Source organism: Limanda limanda, chromosome 5 (assembly GCF_963576545.1).
Source record: "Limanda limanda chromosome 5, fLimLim1.1, whole genome shotgun sequence".
NCBI lineage: Eukaryota > Metazoa > Chordata > Actinopteri > Pleuronectiformes > Pleuronectidae > Limanda > Limanda limanda.
The window spans coordinates 2,665,551-2,686,195 of NC_083640.1; the positions used below are offsets into that span (position 1 = coordinate 2,665,551).

Sequence of the window (20,645 nt, forward strand, 5' to 3'; positions counted from 1 at the left end):
ATGGTATCTACTGAGAAGTTGTATTTGTTAGCGTTCTAAATGCATCTCAGTGCTTCCATGAGCACGAGCCTGAGACGAGCGTGAACTTCTCTCCTCGCAGCTGCTCAACAGAACGTCGCTCGCTCGTCAAACTGAATTTTAAAAACTTTGTGGATGAACCACATGAATCTGGTGCTGATGTTCGATGCACTTCTTCTATCATGAGCTGTTTTATTGTTGTTTCCACTCTATTATTCCTGACATCACTTCACTGGTTGACAGCAGGTTTCTGATGACGTCTTTTGGGAAACTGTCAACAGTGATGTCACTGAACATTTTCATTAGGCCTCACACGGTTCAATAATGTGGGATTACGGCTCCTTTCAGTTGATGTAAGATACGTTTGCATCTTCTCGTTCTGTCAGGTAGATTCAAGATTCAAGAATCAAGTCAGGTGGACAGAACCCGAGATGGTCGACAGGTGACAGACACCGGATGTAATTGATGACTTGAATAGTCCGTCGTTGGAACTTAAATGATCTCTGTCCTCCGAGCTGTTGATTTAAATCAGCTGATAATCATTTTTCTTTTTTTGACATTTTAGAGAACATCTTCCTGCGTCCTACTCCCCCATGTTGAATATTATCACTCAGACACTTCATCGGCCTGTGTTTACTGAGGAAAACTGAAACGCAGCCCTGACTCTGAACCCAGATCTCCATTTATGATCCAGTTTCCAGCGCCGGTGTCCGTGCCTCTGCTCCTCATCTTCCCTCCTCCACAGGACGGATCTCAGATTTCAGCTTGACAAACTCCTTGGCCACCTCATCGGCCGGCCGCTGGGACAGGATGCGCATCACCGTCATGCCCGTCTCGTCCGTCTGGATGCGCGGCCCCAGGGGACACCAGCACACGCAGCTCTTGCGGTTGGCGACGTCACGCAGCTGCACCACGGCCATGCCGACCACCCGGTCCGCCCGGCCGAAGCAGTAATCCTTCACCGTCACCTGGAGCTCGTAGCAGTCTGGAGATTCCTTACCCAGGATGCTGTGGGGCAGAGGGACACATTGAAACTCTGCCTCTTAAGCACCGTTTTCAGGTGTCACGCGTCTGGATTTCGAAACTCACAACTGGAAGGCCTCGTTGAACTTCGCCGTCCAGCTGTTGTTCTTGGATTTCGTGGTGAGCTTGCGCTTCTTGTCGGCGAGGAAGGGGCCGACCACGGAGACGTCGACGAAAGGCCGGAACATCCCGGACGTCTGCCACTTCATGTCGTTCACTGCGATGACTGGATGGACACAAATCCAGCGTGAATTTTCTTTTTCTTGTTGTGGATTTAGTTTCAGGTTTAATTTAAACATTCTAACTGTATTCTGAGGCGACTCACCTCTGACGTTGACCTTACGTTCTTTCCCGAGCATCATATCGATCTGCAGGACGGCTTCTCCGATCGGCCTCTGGACCCCGGAGCCTGCACCAGTCAAAGAATAAAAACCAGTTTAATAAAAAGCACAATATTTTAAAACCATTACAGATGCATAACTGCTTTCATGGGCAAGGAAGACATTTCTCTGAGGTGGATTTTTCTATAAGGAAACCTCCACAACCTCGGATATTTCCCTGTGGAACCCGAGGAACCACTTTTATATCAGAGTTTTGTGAACTTACCCCGATCAGGTCGAATCTTTTCATTGCCGGTGACTCTGATGCCCATCCCATCGTGCACTGAGACAACAGGAAGAGACATTTAGAAACATTTCATCAGTTAGAAACACACAGGGGGGCGTCTGACCAAGTTGTGTGTCTGTGTGTGTGTGATCACCCTGCGAGTGTTGCGTGGTGACAAAGGTCTTGATGAGAGCGTCGGTGCTCTGGGAGTAAAGGGAGAGGGCGTAACGCAGCGACGCCAGTTCAGGACTTTTCTCCACAAACGCCTTCTTCAGCCCGTTTCCTCCAGCGTGGAAGTATTGCTGAACGAAGAAAGCATCACGATGAAGGTGAGGACCAATGGATGGACAGTAAAAACAAGATATACGATACGATGAGAACATCAAATAGTACAAATAATTAAAGTAATAAATAAGATATCAGATATGTGAGTCTACGCAGGTCTGCACTCACCTTGATGCTCTCCAACCCTGCGTCGATGATGATGCACTGTTTGGGCGTCAGGGTTTTAGCTTCACTTCCTCCCTGCAGAGTTCACACAATCACATCAGACAAACGTCACTTACAGGAAGTGGTGAGATGTAACAAGGTACATTTACAAATGCAAATTTAGTGTATATTTCATAAATATTTGTATTTTGGTCTTTGCTTCCTCTAATGTGTCGTGAATCAGTTTCTGTTTCACTAATTAAGTTTAAGGCTTTTATTGAGATATCGGTTGATTGACAATCACAATATGGATATAATATTTATATGGATAAATATCTGCAGCTGCATGTGTGCGTCACCTTGAGATTTGAGAGTCCTTTAGCTGCCGTGAGGAGTTGAGCTCCCTGCAGAGAGAAACACAGACACCGCACAGTTTAAAAACATGAGCAGCAAAGGAAACACACGTTCCACCACTAGAGGGCAGCAGAGCACTGCCTCTGGTTTTAATCTGGTTATACAGAGAGACCATGAGAGACGAGGAATAAAAAGGATAAACAGGCTCAACACTGCAGTTCCAGAAGTAAAAATCAGATTTGGATTATTAAGCTATAATATTTTAACCATCCGGGGTAGACCCACCACGAGCTACGAGATTGTGAAACGATGTTATATTTTCCTGTCGAAGCCTCAAATCTGCTTGATATCGACTTTGTTTTAAGTTAAGTTTCATTAGCAATGTTAAGAAGTACTACACTACCCACAATCCTCAGGTGTAATATTGACATGTCTGATTGATGGAGATGGCTGTTATCATGGAAATGTTTACCACAACCACGAGAATCCTGTTGATTGATCTAATATAATATACAAGAAACAAACTATATTACAACACTTTATTAACGACCAGGTTGAACTCAAGAGGACGCAGAAGGTCGTTGTTGAGGGATAATTTGCAATGGTTCAAGAAAATTCATGAGGAATTTACTTTCTAAAACAGAAGGCCATCGTTGTGACGCTCTGTATCTGTGACTTTGACGCTGAATCGAATCTGATCCAGTTTTGTACATAGTTTTGTGTCTCTCTCTTGTGGTCAGAATCAAGGGGGAGTTACAGGTGCAGCGTTGTGAAGGGTCGGGGGGGTTAAGTGTTGTGGTGGTTACCAGGCTGTCGTTGCTCTGCGGCAGCACGATGGACTTCTCCAGGCTGCTCAGGACGATCTTCCACAGGTCCTTCAAGATCCTCTTCAGCACCGTCTTCTCACAGATGTCAGCAAAGATACTGAGGCTGGGTGACACACACACACACACACAAACACACAAACACACACACACACATTATTCGATTTTTGTTGTTTAAAAAGGCCATTTTTGTGTTTTTGCTTTGGAGGCAGCTCTCCTGAGGTTCAGCTTCGTCCAGAAAAAGAATCATCAGACAGTATTTGTGAGACCAGCTTGTGCAGTCGTCTACATGCACATTGTGCGACTCACTTCCCATCCAGGAACTCCATGAGGGGCCTCAGCATGGCGTCGGCATCTGCCTCCGCGGTGTCGTGCTTGGGAGGCCCCTTGATCTGGTAGAGGATCTCCGCCATCTGACGCATGCAGCCGGTGATACGAGTCTGGAAACTGGAGGGAGAGGAGGCAGAGGTGAACTCCTGCAAGAAAACCCTCAGAGAGGCTTGTTCCTCAGCTGTGTGTGTGTCTGTGTGTGTGTGTGTGTGTGTGTGTGTGTGTGTTACCTCTTGGCAAACACGATGCTGAAGTTGTCCAGGACGGTGCTCAGCTTCACCTGCAGCTCATTGAGGATGTTAGCTGCCTCTGTATCCATCTGCAACACAAACACACAAACACACAGACACACACACAGGAGGAGGCAGGAGACAACTGGTTATTTGCAGCCTTCACTTTATGCAGAACAGCAAACAACTCGATGCCAAAAGCTAGAAATCTGAAATGTCACATCCGAGCTGCGGCTCCTGTTGCCTCCTGCTCCTCTGAAGCCAGATTTAATTTTTCTCTTTTCTCAGTCAAAAACTTTCCCCCCAAAAAATAACTCCCAATGAGGAGCCACGATGGATTCGAACCTCTCAAAACCATCATGCACAAACCAGATTGAAATGGTTTTTGATGCGTTAAATATTGCAGGAATACTTTCTGATGGTGTAGACGAGATGAGTACGAGCGTGTAACACCTGCAGACTCATTTCTCACTGAGTAAGAGCGTGAGTCAGGGATCCACTCGTTGACCTGCAGTGTGTGTGATGCTGCTGCTGCTGCTGGAAGACCAACGTGTGCAGATCAGGAAACAGGAAAGAAACGCTGACTGGAGCTGGGATTGCAAAGATCGTGACCGAGCGTCTGTGGAAGTGACGCTGAGAAACACGAGCAGTCGTTCATTCTTCTTCACAACTATTCAGCAGCGTCTCTAGAGAGCGAACCACTTCCTGGTGCTCCAGCAGGTCTTCAGAGAAGAAAACACCTCAAGTGTGAAGTAGAGGTCGTCTGCAGAAGGAGGTCGTCACTGTTTCTCCTCGACGCTTCCTCTGAGCGTCTCAATGTTTGAAAGAGGAATTTGAATCTGTTGACATTTAGTCAATGTGAAGAAAAGACTTTGAGCAGCTGAAGACGTGATCACAAAGGATGTTACAGATAACTTCTATATTTATTTATCTATGTTGGTCGTCAGTGGCAGATCCTCTCCTGACATTTCCTCAGCCACGAAAAGTAAAGTGAAGCTGATGAGGAAGTGCCTGAAACCTGCATTCTCTCCAATGATCAGCAGAGGGCGACTCCACCAGTTTTTAAAACAAATCATGACTAAACTTCTCGCCTGATTTATAATGTCACTTTATATCTTACTGAGGAGTTTATGTCTCAGTCTCTAGTTTTTTCTTCAATACAACATGGTGTTCATATTTTAAATAATGAGTCAAATAGATCATAAAGATCTGTATGCATTTGGGGCGTGGACACAGAGTCAGACCACTCCCCGGCTATATTCTGGTTATTAATTATTTTCTTTTAGAGTTTAGAAGAAAACACAGAAAGGTAAATGTTCAGCTTTTTTCTTATATATCTCGAGACAGCTTAACACAGATCGATCCATATTTTTATTTTCCCTGATTGGACGTCTCTGCTGGACAAGGGGGCGTGAACACACCAGGTTCGAACACATCTCTCTACTAATGAGACTTTTACGACAACCTAAACATTTTCATTTGGTTCTTATGTAATCGTTCAGTTGCCGTGCCAACTGCAAACTAAGCAAATGTCTAATCAGTCAGAACAACTGTTACACGTGGCTTTTAAAACTCAATTCTTAGCTGCAAGGGGCATTCAACCATCTTTTCCATTTCCTTGACCTGCAGCTTTGTGTGAGTCTGCAGGAGGAAGGGAGGAGCCTGCCATCAGACCTTGAATGAACCTGTAAGACGCCTCATCAGTATTCTGGATCTGAAGCGTGCTCCACATGTTTCACCAGCCGAGAGGCCGGACCTCGGCAGGATAAGACATCGCAGAGAGGAAGGCTGCCGTCGATAAATGTGGGACTGAGTTATTAGCTAGAGGACGGTGGGCAAACTGCCACAGGATTTAATTGGACTAACGGAGGCCTGTGACTTTCAAGTGACAGCGTTTTAGTATCGTGCATTTTAATTGAAAAATGTTGCGCTGAGTAAAGTGAAGGGGTTGGACCATCCACTCAGCGTCTGCAGGACAAGTGTGTTCTTGGTCTGAGTCCAAAAAATGAAAAAGCACAGTTGTGTTTGTGTTGAGCAGTCAGACATCTTTATAGGTGTTTGAAGGTGACTGTGCACGTGACTGTGCACGTGATGTCTCCTTGGAAGTACAGGGCAACAATCCTTTCCTATACATGAAGATACACACACACACTGCAAGAGTCGATACATACAGGGAATTCAGATCTTAGAAGTCCGTATATAGTCTGTAAACCTCTGAAAACCAGTTTCAATCTGCGACTCACAGGAGGACACTTTGACCTTTGACCCCTGAAATCAGTTCATCTGAGTAAAAGTCAAAATGTGAAATGCGAGATATAAGACTTGAGATTTCTAAGTTTTGTGAAGCCACAGTGACCTTTACTTTTGACCTTTGACCACTCAAATTGAATCAGTGGTTCTGAGAGAACGAGTGAAGGTTCAACATCCTTCAAAATGGAAACTTCAGATCTGTTTGAAATCCTCTTTGCACTTAGTCCGACTCCTCGAGACGTTGGGAAGAGAATGAAAGTGATTGACTGAGAAAAAGAGCTTAAGGAAGAAAAGGAGACACACACACACACACGCACACACACACACACACACACACACACACACACACACATATAATGTCTCTAACAGGCAGAAGTACCTTGTTGGTGGCAGCTGTGGCTTCGGTCTTCCCGGAAAGACAGAAAGAAAAAAACAGGAGAAAAGACAGAAACGTAAAAAGAAAAGGAAAAGACACAGCGCAGGACATCGATGATTCAACACAAACAACGACCATGACGAGGGTTAAAGGTAATTTACGGGAGCGCAGCAGGTGAGAGCAGCACGAGTCTTATTATTATTATTATTTCAGGGTGTGTTTCTGGATATTGTCTGGTGGGCTGGGTCGTGGTGAGTGGGCGATTTTAATAAAAGCTTTTTGTTTATTGCCTCAGGTTTATTGGGATTCTTCGGGACAAAAGGGAACGCTGACACCAGGAGGCTGCGTTCCCGCTGCACACTGACCTCATCCCAAACTGGAATCACGTGGAGGAGCCGATGGAATAAATAATCAGATGCTTGTGTGGCGGGTCGGACGAGAAACGTCGGTGGTTTGATCCCCAGTCTGGATCACGTGGGACAGAAAGTGCTGAATGTTCGAGTTAGTGAATGTAAAGTGCTTCAAGTGGTCGATTATTAAAGAAAAGGGTAAATTCTGTCCATTTTAATACTCAGCTTTTTGAGATAAAAAGCCGAAACCACTTCTTGTCCATTTGAGCACTTAGAGAAAACAGCTATGATGGTTTAAGAATTGAAGTGCTGAATGATATTCCACCTTTCTAAAGTTTAAGCAAATGAACTGCACTCAATTAAAATCTTGTGTTTCAAACATAAAAATGGATTAGAAAATTAGATTAGAAAATATACAGTGGCTGCTTGTTTTTGTAGCTCTACAAAAGTAATGTCACCCTCCAATGTGTTCTTTTGATTAATCTTAAAAGAAATGATAAGATTTGATCCAATGAATATGAAAATAAAATAGAAATATAAACAATATCTATGTTTTATACATGTGAAATATGTGAGTGAACAACGGGCTGTTTGATTTCTATGGAGCAGCACGTCCATGAGTTTCAGATTGATAACTTGTTTAGTTTGCCCAGGTTTTTATATAATATCTTATTTTCCTATGTCTGCAGCTGACGGGAGATCAGAGTCAGGAGCTGAGGGAGAAACTCTACAGAGGAAGACAGGGTCAAACTAACCTTGTTCACTTCCTCCTTCGACTGGTGAGAAAGAAAACAACAGAATAAAAACCTCACACGAGTGATTTCACATCAATATAACATGTGAGGGCGACGACGAGCAAACAGTTTGACCACGAAGGAGTTTAAATCACACGGAAACAAAAAAAGAAAAACTTCATCCTTGGAAGAAAAGAAATATATAAATGTTCTGTAAATTGAATCAAGCTCTGCTGCCTCTGCCAGGGGCCGAGTGGTTTTGGCAATTGGGAACAATTCTTAGAAGTGGATTCTGGGAAATGTCTGAGTCATCGACAAATCAGCTGAGGCAAAACGAGGGCAGAAGACGAGTCACAAGGTCGGATCGTTCGCTTCTGTTGTTCCGTGCTCATCGCAAGACCAACAAACACGTGAACACAATAAGTATGTTATCGTATCTTCTGCAAAAACTACGTCTGATGTGGCTGATACTGAAGAAACAAACAGATGTGCAAAAGCTAATTTTACTCATTTGGTTAACTCGGTTTCTTTTTCATGTCTTTTTTCTTCTTTTCTATTGGTGCGATATCGAACTTTCTTAACGTTCGACGGGAGAATTAGTCCAAAACTATCATTAGGCCTAAATCAATTTAAATTAAGAATACAGGACAAACGTCTTTAAAACAGCTGGATGGTGTCGGACCTTTTGCAACAGCTACAACTGAAGCTAATTTTCCTTTAAGCCACTCACCTCTTTGCTTTTAGTTTCCTCCTTTGGGTGAGAAGGAGAATGGTTGAAACAAAAGTAAACACTGTTATTTTCTCTTTTGGATTCAAAACAAAGTTCAGAACTCTCTTGTGCAGTGACAGAAATAAAAAAACTAACATAAACCAGCGCCTTACAAGTTATATAAATACCAAAATCTGAATTTCAGGGGAAGGAGAGCAACGGATTTAGAGAAAGTAGCAGGAAGAGGAGGTGAAGGGCAGAAGAAGCATCAACAAACCAACCTGCTTCTCTTTGTCTTTCTTTTCAGCCTGCAAGGACACACACACACACACACACACACACACACACACACACACACACACACACACACACACACACACACACTTGTGAGCGATGATGCCACACTCGACCACAGCCACACCTGAACACACTCTTGGTTCTGTGGGATCTGTTTTGAGGTTCTCCTCCTGTTTCAGCCTCTCTCCTCCAGCCAGTGACTCACACGTAAATAAAGTGGATTGTTACTTTTAGCTGAAACCCTCACAGACCCAGTTGTGCTGATTCAGAGTTTCTCACATCCCTCCTCTGTGGGGCGATCGGAAAACTTGGCTTCCTGGGATCATAATACACTTAAGTATCTCTGAGGAGTCTGCAGTCCATCTTTCCAACCAGATCATTCCACTAATGACTCGCTCCCCCTGCGTTGGAAGGTTTGGTTATTGAAAACCTTCTTGGCCCTTTATGGCAACGCAACACAATGAAAACAACTTGTAGATGAAAGTCGACTTCGGCCTGATGTTGACAAAGGGAAACAAGTCTCTCCGTTCATCATCTCATCTCTCAGACTCTCTCGTGGTCATTTCAGGAGCCGCTCAACACTTTGTAACTTGGTTTTTACTTCCTCCGGACTAATGGGAACTGTCAGTCCTCTTCCTATTGGGGCTCTTGTCCTTATTCATTATCCTCTTCCTCCATGTCTCATCTAACTGTGGCTTATCGCTCAAAAACCAATGTACAGTTGGTAAAAGCCATTAAATCGAGTTCAGACAGATTCAGCAAAAAATTGTCTTTTAAGATCCCACACTCACACAGACTCACACTGACACACACAGACACACACACACCTCTAAATGCCTGAATATTAGTGTGTTCAACAAATGAGTTGCAAACGCACCTTGTCCTTCTTCGACTCAGACTGAAGGTGTAAAAACAGGGAGGAAAAACACAAATTAAGGACAAATGACAAATGAGAAAATAATAACAAAATGAAATTATCCATTGTGGAGTATTAGAGGTTTCATGAGGGTCCTCACCTTTTCCTTGTCAGTCTTATTAAGAAAGAATACAAATAAAACAGCGTGACATTAAAAACAGAAAAAGACAGAGGACAACAAACAGGACACATGACTAAAGAAACACTATGTGACTTTACTGAGCAACAGCGCCCCCTGCAGCCACACATGGGGATTCATTCATCAGCCTTAAGGCTCAATTATGCTCAACGTTAAATAATGAAACGGACGTGCTCTGTTAATTTCATCTGTATTTGTGCACGTCTTCTAAAAGCTTATGGATACGGAGCAGTACCACCAGAAAACAGGGGGGGGCAGTGTAGCCAACAGACAAAACCATTATAAGACACGAGGAAGAAATTTCAACTAACGTGACTAATATTACGTACGACACTGGAATAAGTTTAAGGGATTTCTACACATACGAAATACATAATTTACTGTTCTACTGATATTCTACTGCACCTAGTGATGCTATAACACATACAAATACACAAAAAAACACCACAACACACTAAACAAAGGTCCTGTTTGAATGACTGGGGCCTGACCGACCTTTTTGTCCTTGTCCTTGTTGTCGATCTGAGGACGAACAGGACGAGACAACGACATGCGTTTGGTTCATTCAGAGCTTTTATACATAAGAGAAATTAAAATCTCATCCACTTTCACATCATTTCAACTTTAAGTTAACGACAGAAGGAAATCTGTGTCATGGGGAAATCATTTAACTCCCAAAAGCGAAGACAAAACGTAGTGATCGCCCCCTGGTGGCTGGCTGCAGCATGGATCATAAATATTTTTCGTCACAGATTACAGATTAATACTCAATACTAAAGTACAAATACCTTGAAGGTACTTGAGTAAACTGCTTTCTCCTGACAGTAACAGGTCTCAAGCGCAGACACCAGATAAAAATCCAACCTGACTTTCTGTCACTAATAATCTATTCACGGAGCAAATTGAATACAGATTAATATAATTCCCACGCTGCAGTCGGATAAATCCTCAATAAACATGAGGTTCTGTCGCATAAATAAAACCCTTTTAATTGCAAAAACAATATCTGATTCCAATTTATATTTTAAGCTACGATGCAACAACAGCATCAATTAACCACCACAGTGAGTCAACAGGCTGAATCGCTTTATGCACGTGAATAAAACTGGAGATGATTTCACATAACAATAGTTTTTTAGATAAACACGATTTGTTCTCAGACACAAAACAAAAGCTCTGACTTGAGCCAAACCGCAGACACCAGTGTTTATCTTCTCTCTCACTTCCCTCAACATCTGTTGACGAGGAGGAACTTTACTCGTTAAGCAGCACAGCCCAGACTTTATCGCCCCCCCCCCTCGACATGTCAGAGACCCCCCACGGTGCTCTGACATTTAGTTGAAGCCAAATACGAGATCAAATTCAATTATCCGGCCGCCCACTGTGGCGTCTATTACACGCTCGGTCTCAGGGCTCCAGCTGCAGATGTGTTCTCTGCTGACATCTGGCCCCAGAGGCTCTTTGGCTTCAGGTCTGTTCAGGGATTCATTTTCACGGAAGGAGGCCGACGACAAGTTCACACGAATCACAGTCACTCGATAATGTGGAAACAAATCGTAAATTCTACTTTTTGATCTAAGAAAAGCTCCTAAAGCAGAAAATCAAGCATTTTCAAATCCATTTCTCGGGTCTCCAGGTTTTTTTGTCACGTAAACGTACGATATGTGACTTTGGCCACTAGGGGTCTCTGTCAAAACAACAACTAAAGGCCTAGTTTGATGATGTCGTGAAGCAGCAAAGGATCATGGGAATTATTTTCTCCACCAGGTGCTAATCATGTAAAATAATAAAGTTCTGTTCTATGTTCCCTTCTTTCAGACTCTTACCTCAGATCCTTCAGAGTCTGAGCAGCAGGACTGTTTTGAAATGGACAAAACAATAAGAACAGAAAATAAGAAAAAGTGACATTTTAGGAAATAATAAAGACTGAACTCCTCCTCTCACCTTGGACTCCTCTGACTGCCGGCCATGCAGAATATCCCACAGCCCCCGAAAGAAGAGACAGTTATTGTAATAAAACATAAAAGACAATATGAATATAAATGAAAATAAAAGTGATGTCCAGTCTTTTTCTGCTGATGATGCAGTTTTACCCACCGTGTCATCGCCCCCTTCATTGTCAGAGAAGGCCTGATGCAGGTGAGGCAAGGAAATAAAACCAAGTTACACTAAATATAAACTAAAAACAGGGAAAGAAATCTCAGCCGTTGTCCACTAAAACCATGAACTATGACAATAAACCCATCTGCTTTTCAATTTATCTGTATTCATATTAAAAAATCTCTTGATGGACATGAGTCAAAATATCATCTGGACCAAACCCAACACTGGAAACTATGATGTCACTAGCTGCTGGTTGGACACTAAACTGTCTTCAGCAAACAGAAGAACGAGTCTCAGCCCCAACATCTCAAATCTTTTAACATACTCGTCCTCCTGTTCTCCTGCAGTGAATCTTTAATCCTACGTCAAAACTACAAGATCCATCTGGGATTAATGTGGGTTTATATAATCATATCACAATTCACTTCATACAAATCTGTCCCTGAGGCCGTGACAGAGAAACAAGTCGACCCACCTCCTCATCACACTCGTCAGGTTCCTCCTCATTCTCCAACTTTCAGGAAGAAACGGCAAAGTAAAAACAGTGATTCCGACATAAAGGGGACATCAGGAAAGAGAGAGAGAGAGAGAGGAGGTGAGGAGCGAGGAAGACGAGGAGGAGGAAGGAGAGAGGATTCTATTTGATATTTCATTTATGAGTAAATCGGGATCAACCTCAAAATAGACACAACTCTACTGTGGATAGGAGGTTTGACAGCTGGAGGAGGTTCAGGGAGAGTTGCTGCTGTAATGAGGAGGTTGTTTATTTGGAATATGTTGGAGGAGCAACAGGGAGAGAGGGAGCAAGGACACAAAATAAAAAGATAAACCTCGACGTACCCTCTCCTCCTCAGCAGTAAGCTAGAGGGAAACACACACACACACACACACACACACACACACAAACACACACACAAACACACACACTATCAATCTCCCGTCTTACATAAAAAAATAATTCAAGGCCGCACTTTTTATTCCTGAACATAGAACAAGAAATATAGAAACAAGGTTATTTCTATACAAGTAAAAACTGAAAAGTCAAGTGACTGAAGAACAAGATGAAGAACAAGATGAAGAACGTCTGTCTGACTCCAACTTCCTGTTCATGTTGATGCTCTGAACATGAAGTCATTTCAAATCTGGATCTTTACAGATGACGGCAAAGTTACTAATCACTTCTTCAGTTTGTGGTACAGTCGCTTCACAGCCAGAAGGTTGTGGTTCGATTCCCAGTTCTGCCAGATTCCTTCCATGTGGAGTTTGCATGAGTTTACATGAATTGACCTTTAAATCCTCAGTTTAGATGAATGGATGAAACCCGCGTCTGCATCAACGAAGCTTAAAGTTCCATCACTTTCAAATATCACCCGACGAAATCTGAGTTTATTTAAGGTTTATCTGTCTCTGCTGTCGTTCCAGTCTTTGCCGCTTTGCCACCGCGCCGCTCCACTGGCCCGACACCACATCACCAGTGCTGTCATGGTCCCATGAGGATCTCTCCCAAACACACATCACAGGAACGAGGTCACAGCTCGAGGACGCTGGGGCGACCCACATACTGAACACACATGGAAACTCTATGTTCAGATGTTCGGCCTCTAACTCGACACGTAGCCCCGAGTTGTAACGTATACTATTCACTATATTTAGATTAAATAAGTGGCCATAAAACTCTGTCGTAAGTTACGACCAGCTCTGTTTGAACCCTGATGACTGAGAAGATACTCGGCTCTCATTCCTTTTGTCTTTTGGGGAATTTCAAATCAGTCCACATCAAGTTTTTTACATTTAAATCTATTCTTTATATCCTGTGTTTTATTTCAACCTTTTCATCCATCAGGAAGAAAAATTAGTCGTAAAGATTCTTCATCAATTTCTCACTAGTTCTTCAAATCAAATGTCAAGAAACACACATCAGAGGAACGAGATCACAGCTCGAGGACGCTGGGGCGACCCACATACTGAACACACATGGAAACTCTATGTTCGGATGTTCGGCCTCTAACTCGAAACGTTGCCTCGAGTTGTGACGTATATTATTCACTATATTTAGATTAAATAAGTGGCCATAAAACTCTGTCGTAAGTTACGATCAGAAACTTTGAAGGAATAACTTTGTGTTTGATTTCAGCTGCACCTGTTAAAAAATTAAAACTATATTCAGGCCTTTAAATAATAAACGAGTGGACTACAGTGATTATGAGTTATTGACGTTTCTTCTCTGACTCAGGCTGCTTCACTGCTGCTCCCGGGTTCGTAAAGATAAATACGATAAATGTGCTTCGTCACACTTTAATTATTTCTGGCTCCGTTGGATGAAAACGTATTTAACCGTCGTCATGTTGGATTGTTTTGTTGATGACTTGTATTTTAGTGAAATCAGCGTCTGAGGTTTGAACTGAAAACCTCTCCTGAGGGAAATCTTCAGTAAACTTTTCACTCACCTGCTTCGCTCCCATAGACTCGAACATCTTCTCCAGGAGGACTCTCATCTGCTGGATGTTGTTCATCAGCACGCACGGCTGCAGGAGGTCGGGGGGGGCGACGGGAACGACAGGAGCAAAAACAAGCAAACGAGAAAACCAGTTAAGGAAGTTCCAGAGTTAGTGAAGTGGAAGATGAAGTGAAGATTCCTCCACTCCACAGAGAGGAGGAGGGAGGATGTTCGGAGACGCAGCAGCTACTCACGATCTTCTCCTTCTCACAGTAGGAGGGGAAGCTCTTGGCCAGCAGGGCGCTGTACTGCAGCAGCACTTTGGTGATCGTCTGCAGGGAAAACACAAAACAAACACTCGGGACGGGTTCGATTCTCAGGGGAACATCTGTAGAAATGGATGTGAACCCTGGTGCTTCAGATCCATCCATCAGGTCAGAACCAGCTCTGTTTTCGAACCCTGATGACTGAGAAGATGCTCGGCTCTCATTCGTTTTTGTCTTTTGGGGAATTTCAAATCAGTCCACATCAAGTTTTTTACTTCTAAATCTATTCTTTATATCCTGTGTTTTATTTCAACCTTTTCATCCATCGGGAAGAAAAATGAGTCGTAAAGTTTCTTCATCAATTTCTCACTAGCTCTTCAAATCAAATGTCAAGAAAATGTTTCACCCTCGAAAGACAGAGAACAAACGATGCAGCTTTTAAAACGTCCCAAGATAAAATATTAGAACTATGAAATGAGGAAGGACACGTTGGTTCAGGTTGGTGAGAAACGACGTTCGGCCTGTTTACATTAAACTTTGAAACAAGTTAATTTATCGGCTCTGATGTGAAGAAGCAGTTTCTGTTCCTCTGTTATCTCCACTTATTTCTGCTGAGTCAGCCCGACGGCTCTCTGACACTCGTGGCCTGACCGCTGCCTGCACCACGTCGTACGGTTTCCTCTCCTCGTACGACTCTTTGTCCTCTTTCTCTTCTTTACTCTCATTTCACACTTTTAACAAACAAACTGTTACTGAACTGGAAAATAGAAGAGAGAGAAAATGGATGACAAAGATTTAAAGAAGAGAGAAATAAAGAAATGATCCGAGCTCAGAAGACGAGATGAAAAGGGAGAGGGAGATTAACGTGAAAAGGAAAATGGAGTCATGGGTCGGGGACGTGGAGACGGCGGCTGAGAGCGATGTCTTACATTAGCTATTCTTTATTTAATGAGTCCCTCATCGATCGAACACAAACACACACACACACACACACACACACACACACACACACACACACACACACACACACACACACACTCAAACCTCTGTGCACACAATTCTTCTGCAGAGACAGGTTTGTTAGATTTAGTGTCTTTGACTAAAAGCAACTGCCTTCAATTTGAAAAATAAATATAATCTGTGGCTCAGTTACGACAAAAAGCACTAAATTCAAGTACCTGAAAGCCAGAGGTCAGTTTCTCAGAGGAAGAAAGGATTCAAGAGATTTAAAAGTCACAATTTAAAGCTGCAACACAAAGAAACTTTAAGGTAAAAACGCAAAATAGTACAATTATTCCTTTGCCACATATTTCACATTAGGAACAAGAACGGTCGTGGACGTGAAGGTCTGAAGAGCGAGGGGTGGAGCCTGACTGAGAGTTGGTACCATCTGTCAATCACACTGTGGTATCCACCCCCCAATACATACAATTTATGGTCTACTTGACTCTAAATAATCATTATTCCCTGAATGAACACGCTATATTAAAAATAGCCCAGAAAACACAGACAAACATTTTAAGAAATGGCAAAATTAAAACAAAACTAGCTGCCGGGCCAATCAGAGTAAAAAGAACAATATATAGTTTTATATATTGACTCCTGTTCCACTATATTTTTTTGTAAATTGTGTAAACTGAGTATTAAACAGAACTTTTAGGAGAAACAAGAGTTTTTAAACGTGATTATAACGTGTATCAGTGACACGACACGTACTTTCATTCACATTTGTTCCGTGTGCATGAAGGTGAATTATGTGACCACATGTGAACCTGGAGCGATTAAGGTTTTGTTCCTGTGGTGCGTGTCACCTTGGCGAAGCGGCGGTTGTAGTGAGCCACCACGGTCGGGTCGGGACAGTCCAGCTTCCTGATGATCTCAAAGCTCTGGTTGAGCTGCGTGAAGATGTCGACCACGGAGCTGGAGAACAGAGCGTGTTCGGACGTCTGCTGGAACTGCAGGAGGAGGGAAGAGCACATTTCTGTGTTCAAGACCAGATCTGATGTTTTCTACCACTGCTCCTTCTCTCCTTCACTCCTTCTCTTCAAATCAAATACAAACTCTAACCCTTCTTATTTCTTATTGCTGCACTAATCACAAATCATAATTGATCATCAGTCAAATGTCTCAGATGGACGTGTGCTCGGTGCCCAGAGGAGCTGCTGAGCCGACCTACGAGGCCAAAGCTTCCTGAACAGAACCAGTGAAAACAGTTGAGTCAGTTCAAGTTCAGTCAAACTGCTCAGTTCTGTTCTGCAGACGTTTTCTCCTGAAGAGAAAGAGCAGCTGGGGGACGACCAGGAGGGCGAGAGACAACATGTCCATCATTCTGTCCAAAAGCAGAACTCTGCTGCACATGAGTGAACTGAAGCTTCTGCACTGGATGGAAGTGTTCTCTCCTTTCTCAGGCTGTTTCTGATCCAGGAGGGAAAATATAACTGGAAACCGTCAGAAAGCAGCCGTCATATGAAGCTGGATTTGGTTCTGAGCAGGTTTTATGTAAAAATAAACCAGATATATCAGTTTATAATCAAACGGAGTAATTGCATTTTGCATGTTAACACCCAGCAGCGTTCATTAGTAGCAGTGACTTTTATAGGATCTTCATTAGGATTTTCAAACTAATATTTGCCTGATGAATTTGTTTACTGATATTTTCCAGACGTGAGTCACCTCCGGTTGCTCTTACGTCTCCTCATAAGGGTGTTTATAATTAAAAATTTAAATTTGCTTGTTGCCCACAAACGTTTCAGCTCCGCTCATCGAGAGAAGACGACAGATTGTTCCTGTTGGACTTCATTAAATCTCGGGTCCTCAGGAAACAAGATTCAAACTTCACATTAAATTACTACATTTGATTCAAGTGGAGAAACGGCTGATGACAAACTAACGAGAGCTCATTGGTAAACAAACACGTCAGCAGGTTTTATCCGGTTCTGAGCCACAAGCCACCGCCTGTATATTCACTGTGAGTCTCACTTCTCAGGGATAATATTATTTATAAACTGATTTCAGGGCAAATAAACATCAACCAGTGGCTGTCATAATATATAAATAAATATATGCTGCCATAAGTGACAGCGTATACTTATTCTACGTCCTGTTTACATCCACATAACAGGAACTGCAGATCCAACTCTATAATCTGTGAGTTTTTTCCATTTGTCTGTAATTATTGTGTCTCTGCCTGATGACAGCTGCTGTTGATTGTGTTGTGAACCACAGGTAAGTGACGGCGTGGACGTGTTGCCTGGAAACACCAGAACAAATAAACAAGGATCAGAGCTGCAGGACGAACACAGTCTGTGTGGAGCACTTTTAAGACCCTTATATTAATTTGTGGTATTGGTTCGTTAGACAGAACAGAGCTGAGAGCGTTTCTCTGGTGGACCAGGTTCTGTTTGGACGTCCCTCCTCGTCCTCGCCCGCCCGGACTCACCCCCTCTCTCTTGTCTCGCTCCAGCGCTGCGTGCATGAACTCCATGGACACCTCCTCGTTCTCCGCCAGCCAGGCCAGGACGAACTGCAGGAACCACCTGGAGGAGCGAGAAGATGGAGACTTGTCACTGAGCGGCTGCGTCATCAGCAAGAAGAAACACCAGAAACATACTGAATGAAATAAGAGCGTTTTGAAAAGGGTAAAGTTAAAGTGTTGTTTAGTTCTGAAGAGTAAGAATTAGTTTTAATTAGGGCTGGGCAAGTTAACTCGTTTCAATGGAGTTAACTCGAGTTAACTCAAGTGATGAGTTAACTCGATTAATTATTTTATCTCGCATTCACTCAGGTTTGATTATTTATTGTTTTATTGTGAAAGTCAGGCTTTTATTTTGTGAAAGGCTGTTGCTGACTGCTGCAGAACAGGAAAAAAGAAAATAATTGGCGGATAAACAATCGAGTTAACTCATCGCTTGAGTTAACTCGATTAAAACGAGTTAACTTGCCCAGCCCTAGTTTTAATATTCAGATTCTTAAAAATCTCCAGGTCTCACATGAATTTCTGTATGTATGTATTCTTTCTTTTTGATATATTTTCCTAAATTGACGGATTCCACTTGTCTCATTGTTACTGTTGTTGTTTGAAATATTTGACCAAATAATGTAAAGCACCTTGTTACTTTATCTTAGTAAAACGTATTATCATGAGTGTTATCATAACTCTATGACCAATACTTATAGTATAATTATTATAACATACATACCTGGCAAGGAGTGAGGTGTATGAGTGTGTAGTTGTGTGTGTTTTGTATGTGTGTGTGTCCATCAGCGTGAATCCACTAACAGGGAGAAAGGATCAAACAAGGTGAAATACCATCTGCCTGGATGAGAGAATAGTGTGAGAGCATGTGTGTGTGTGTGTGTGTGTGTGTGTGTGTGTGTGTGTGTGTCTGTGTGTGTGTGTGTGTGTGTCTTACGCTGGGTACTCTGGCGCAGCGTCTGTGGCGGCCGGCAGGTCCTGGACGTACTCGTTGTACAACCACTTGACCTTGAAGTGCAGGTTCATGTAGTCGGCCGTCTTACAGAGACGATGTTTCTCGTGTTCTGTAGAAAAGACACACACACACACACACACACACAAAGACACACAAGGTTACGAAAACACTGACTTCCTGTCGTTGTGGACAACTCAACCCACACTGTGACCACACAAACACAACCAAGTATGTAGAACTTGAATTAAGACATATTTTAATATAAAACATAAATGCTCATTTTAACAAACACACACAAACACACACACCCACACACACACACACACAGTCTTACCAGCGTAGAAATCAACTCTGCGGATGCGGAATGTGTTTGGGGCTGAGGTGGCGACAGAGTTATGACAGAAACCAACGAGATGTCAGAGAGAAGCAGGAAGCAGGTGAGACAAAGAAACGACAGAGATGAAAATGGCTTTGAAGATGAAAAAGAAAAATAACGCTACGACACAAATTAAAACGACAAAGTCTAGAAGAGGAGGACAGACGAGTGGACACAGACACAACAGACAAGTGACCCTGTTCTACACTGTGGACTGTGGACTGTTGGGTCTAAGAGGAGACAAATGTCAAACTGGTTGAACTGGGTCTCAGATGTCCCACTACAGCTCTAACTCTCTAGCTCTGGTCTGCACGGAGACAGAGAGAGTTCAGCGATGTGTCGAGACAAGTGTGTGTTTGTCTCAGTGTGTTGTGACTCTCTCTGTCTCCGTGACCCGACACAGACACACAACAACCGCACTGTCTCCTCCGACTGTTTCTGTTCGTCAGCTACGATGCGTCTCACCGTTCTTCCAGCGGCAGTGATCGATCTGATGCAAAACTGGAGGAGAGTTGATGGATGGAAGAAAAGAAAGAGTGAATGGAAAGGGCAGGAAAACCTCACACACACACACAGACACACACACACACACACACACACACACAGACACACACTGGAGTCTTACCCTCCAGGGCGTATTTCATGTCCTGAGCGAACAGACTCCACATGACCTCAGCGCTGACTCTGCCAACGTTGAGTTCCTGAGGAAACCTGAAGAAGAAGAAGATGAAGATCAGATCCGGAGTCAGAAGAGAGAGAAGTTCCTCTGCCCGTCTGTTCGTTCACATTCTGCCTGAAACTGAACTTATCATGAGACACTTTGTGAGATCAGAGGCAACATAAAGGGAAAGAATAACAAGTTTAGAACAAAATCATAATTTAAGGTTATGTGTCACTTTACAGGGTAAATATCAGCAAGAGTTTCTTCTCGTAATATTGCAAATTTATTAACCTAAATCATCACTTTAATCTCTGGCCCTAATCTATCTTTAACACTTAACATTCCATTTTGAATTATCTGTTTTTGGAACCAGCCAAATGGTGCTAAGGTTTATTTAAATTCATGTAATTCAAATTTCTTTAAAATTATTGGTTGTGTTTCATTTCTTAAACTTTCAATGGGCTTCATGTCACTTTCCTCATTTTAAAACCTGAGTCTCACATAAACTAGAATATTCTATGATTCTCTTGTTTTTCGTTTTTTCTCTTCAGCAGATTATAAGTTTGTTAAGAAAAGTGCTATATTAATAAAGTGAATTTCCATATGAATGATATAATTATACATATGGAGAATAGAGGAAGAGTGAAACTGACTGGTTGATGATGGGCGTGTACGAGTTCTTGTCTTCCTCGATGATGGAGACGATGAGCGTGATGAGCTTGGGCCAGAAATCCAGATTCTGAATACTTGGGCCCTGCTCCTCCGGCGGATTCTCCTCCTTCTTCTC

At 42.8% G+C, this 20,645-nt stretch overlaps 1 protein-coding gene across 1 annotated transcript in view; it reads right to left on the minus strand.

The window, feature by feature from the left end:
- Positions 1-743: 743 nt before the first annotated feature.
- LOC133001439 (protein unc-13 homolog B-like) overlaps positions 744-20,645 on the minus strand; it is a 42,328-nt gene continuing 22,426 nt past the window's right edge. Inside the window, exons 17-33 of the mRNA XM_061071014.1 lie at positions 20,512-20,636; positions 19,823-19,908; positions 18,804-18,930; positions 17,831-17,927; positions 16,203-16,346; positions 14,380-14,457; positions 14,136-14,213; positions 3,815-3,903; positions 3,564-3,701; positions 3,237-3,360; positions 2,436-2,480; positions 2,101-2,172; positions 1,802-1,949; positions 1,648-1,704; positions 1,367-1,450; positions 1,108-1,267; positions 744-1,026 (exon numbers count right to left, since the gene is read on the minus strand). Of these exons, the coding sequence (XP_060926997.1) occupies positions 744-1,026; positions 1,108-1,267; positions 1,367-1,450; positions 1,648-1,704; positions 1,802-1,949; positions 2,101-2,172; positions 2,436-2,480; positions 3,237-3,360; positions 3,564-3,701; positions 3,815-3,903; positions 14,136-14,213; positions 14,380-14,457; positions 16,203-16,346; positions 17,831-17,927; positions 18,804-18,930; positions 19,823-19,908; positions 20,512-20,636 (1,935 nt within the window). The remainder of the gene's footprint in view (positions 1,027-1,107; positions 1,268-1,366; positions 1,451-1,647; positions 1,705-1,801; positions 1,950-2,100; positions 2,173-2,435; positions 2,481-3,236; positions 3,361-3,563; positions 3,702-3,814; positions 3,904-14,135; positions 14,214-14,379; positions 14,458-16,202; positions 16,347-17,830; positions 17,928-18,803; positions 18,931-19,822; positions 19,909-20,511; positions 20,637-20,645) is intronic.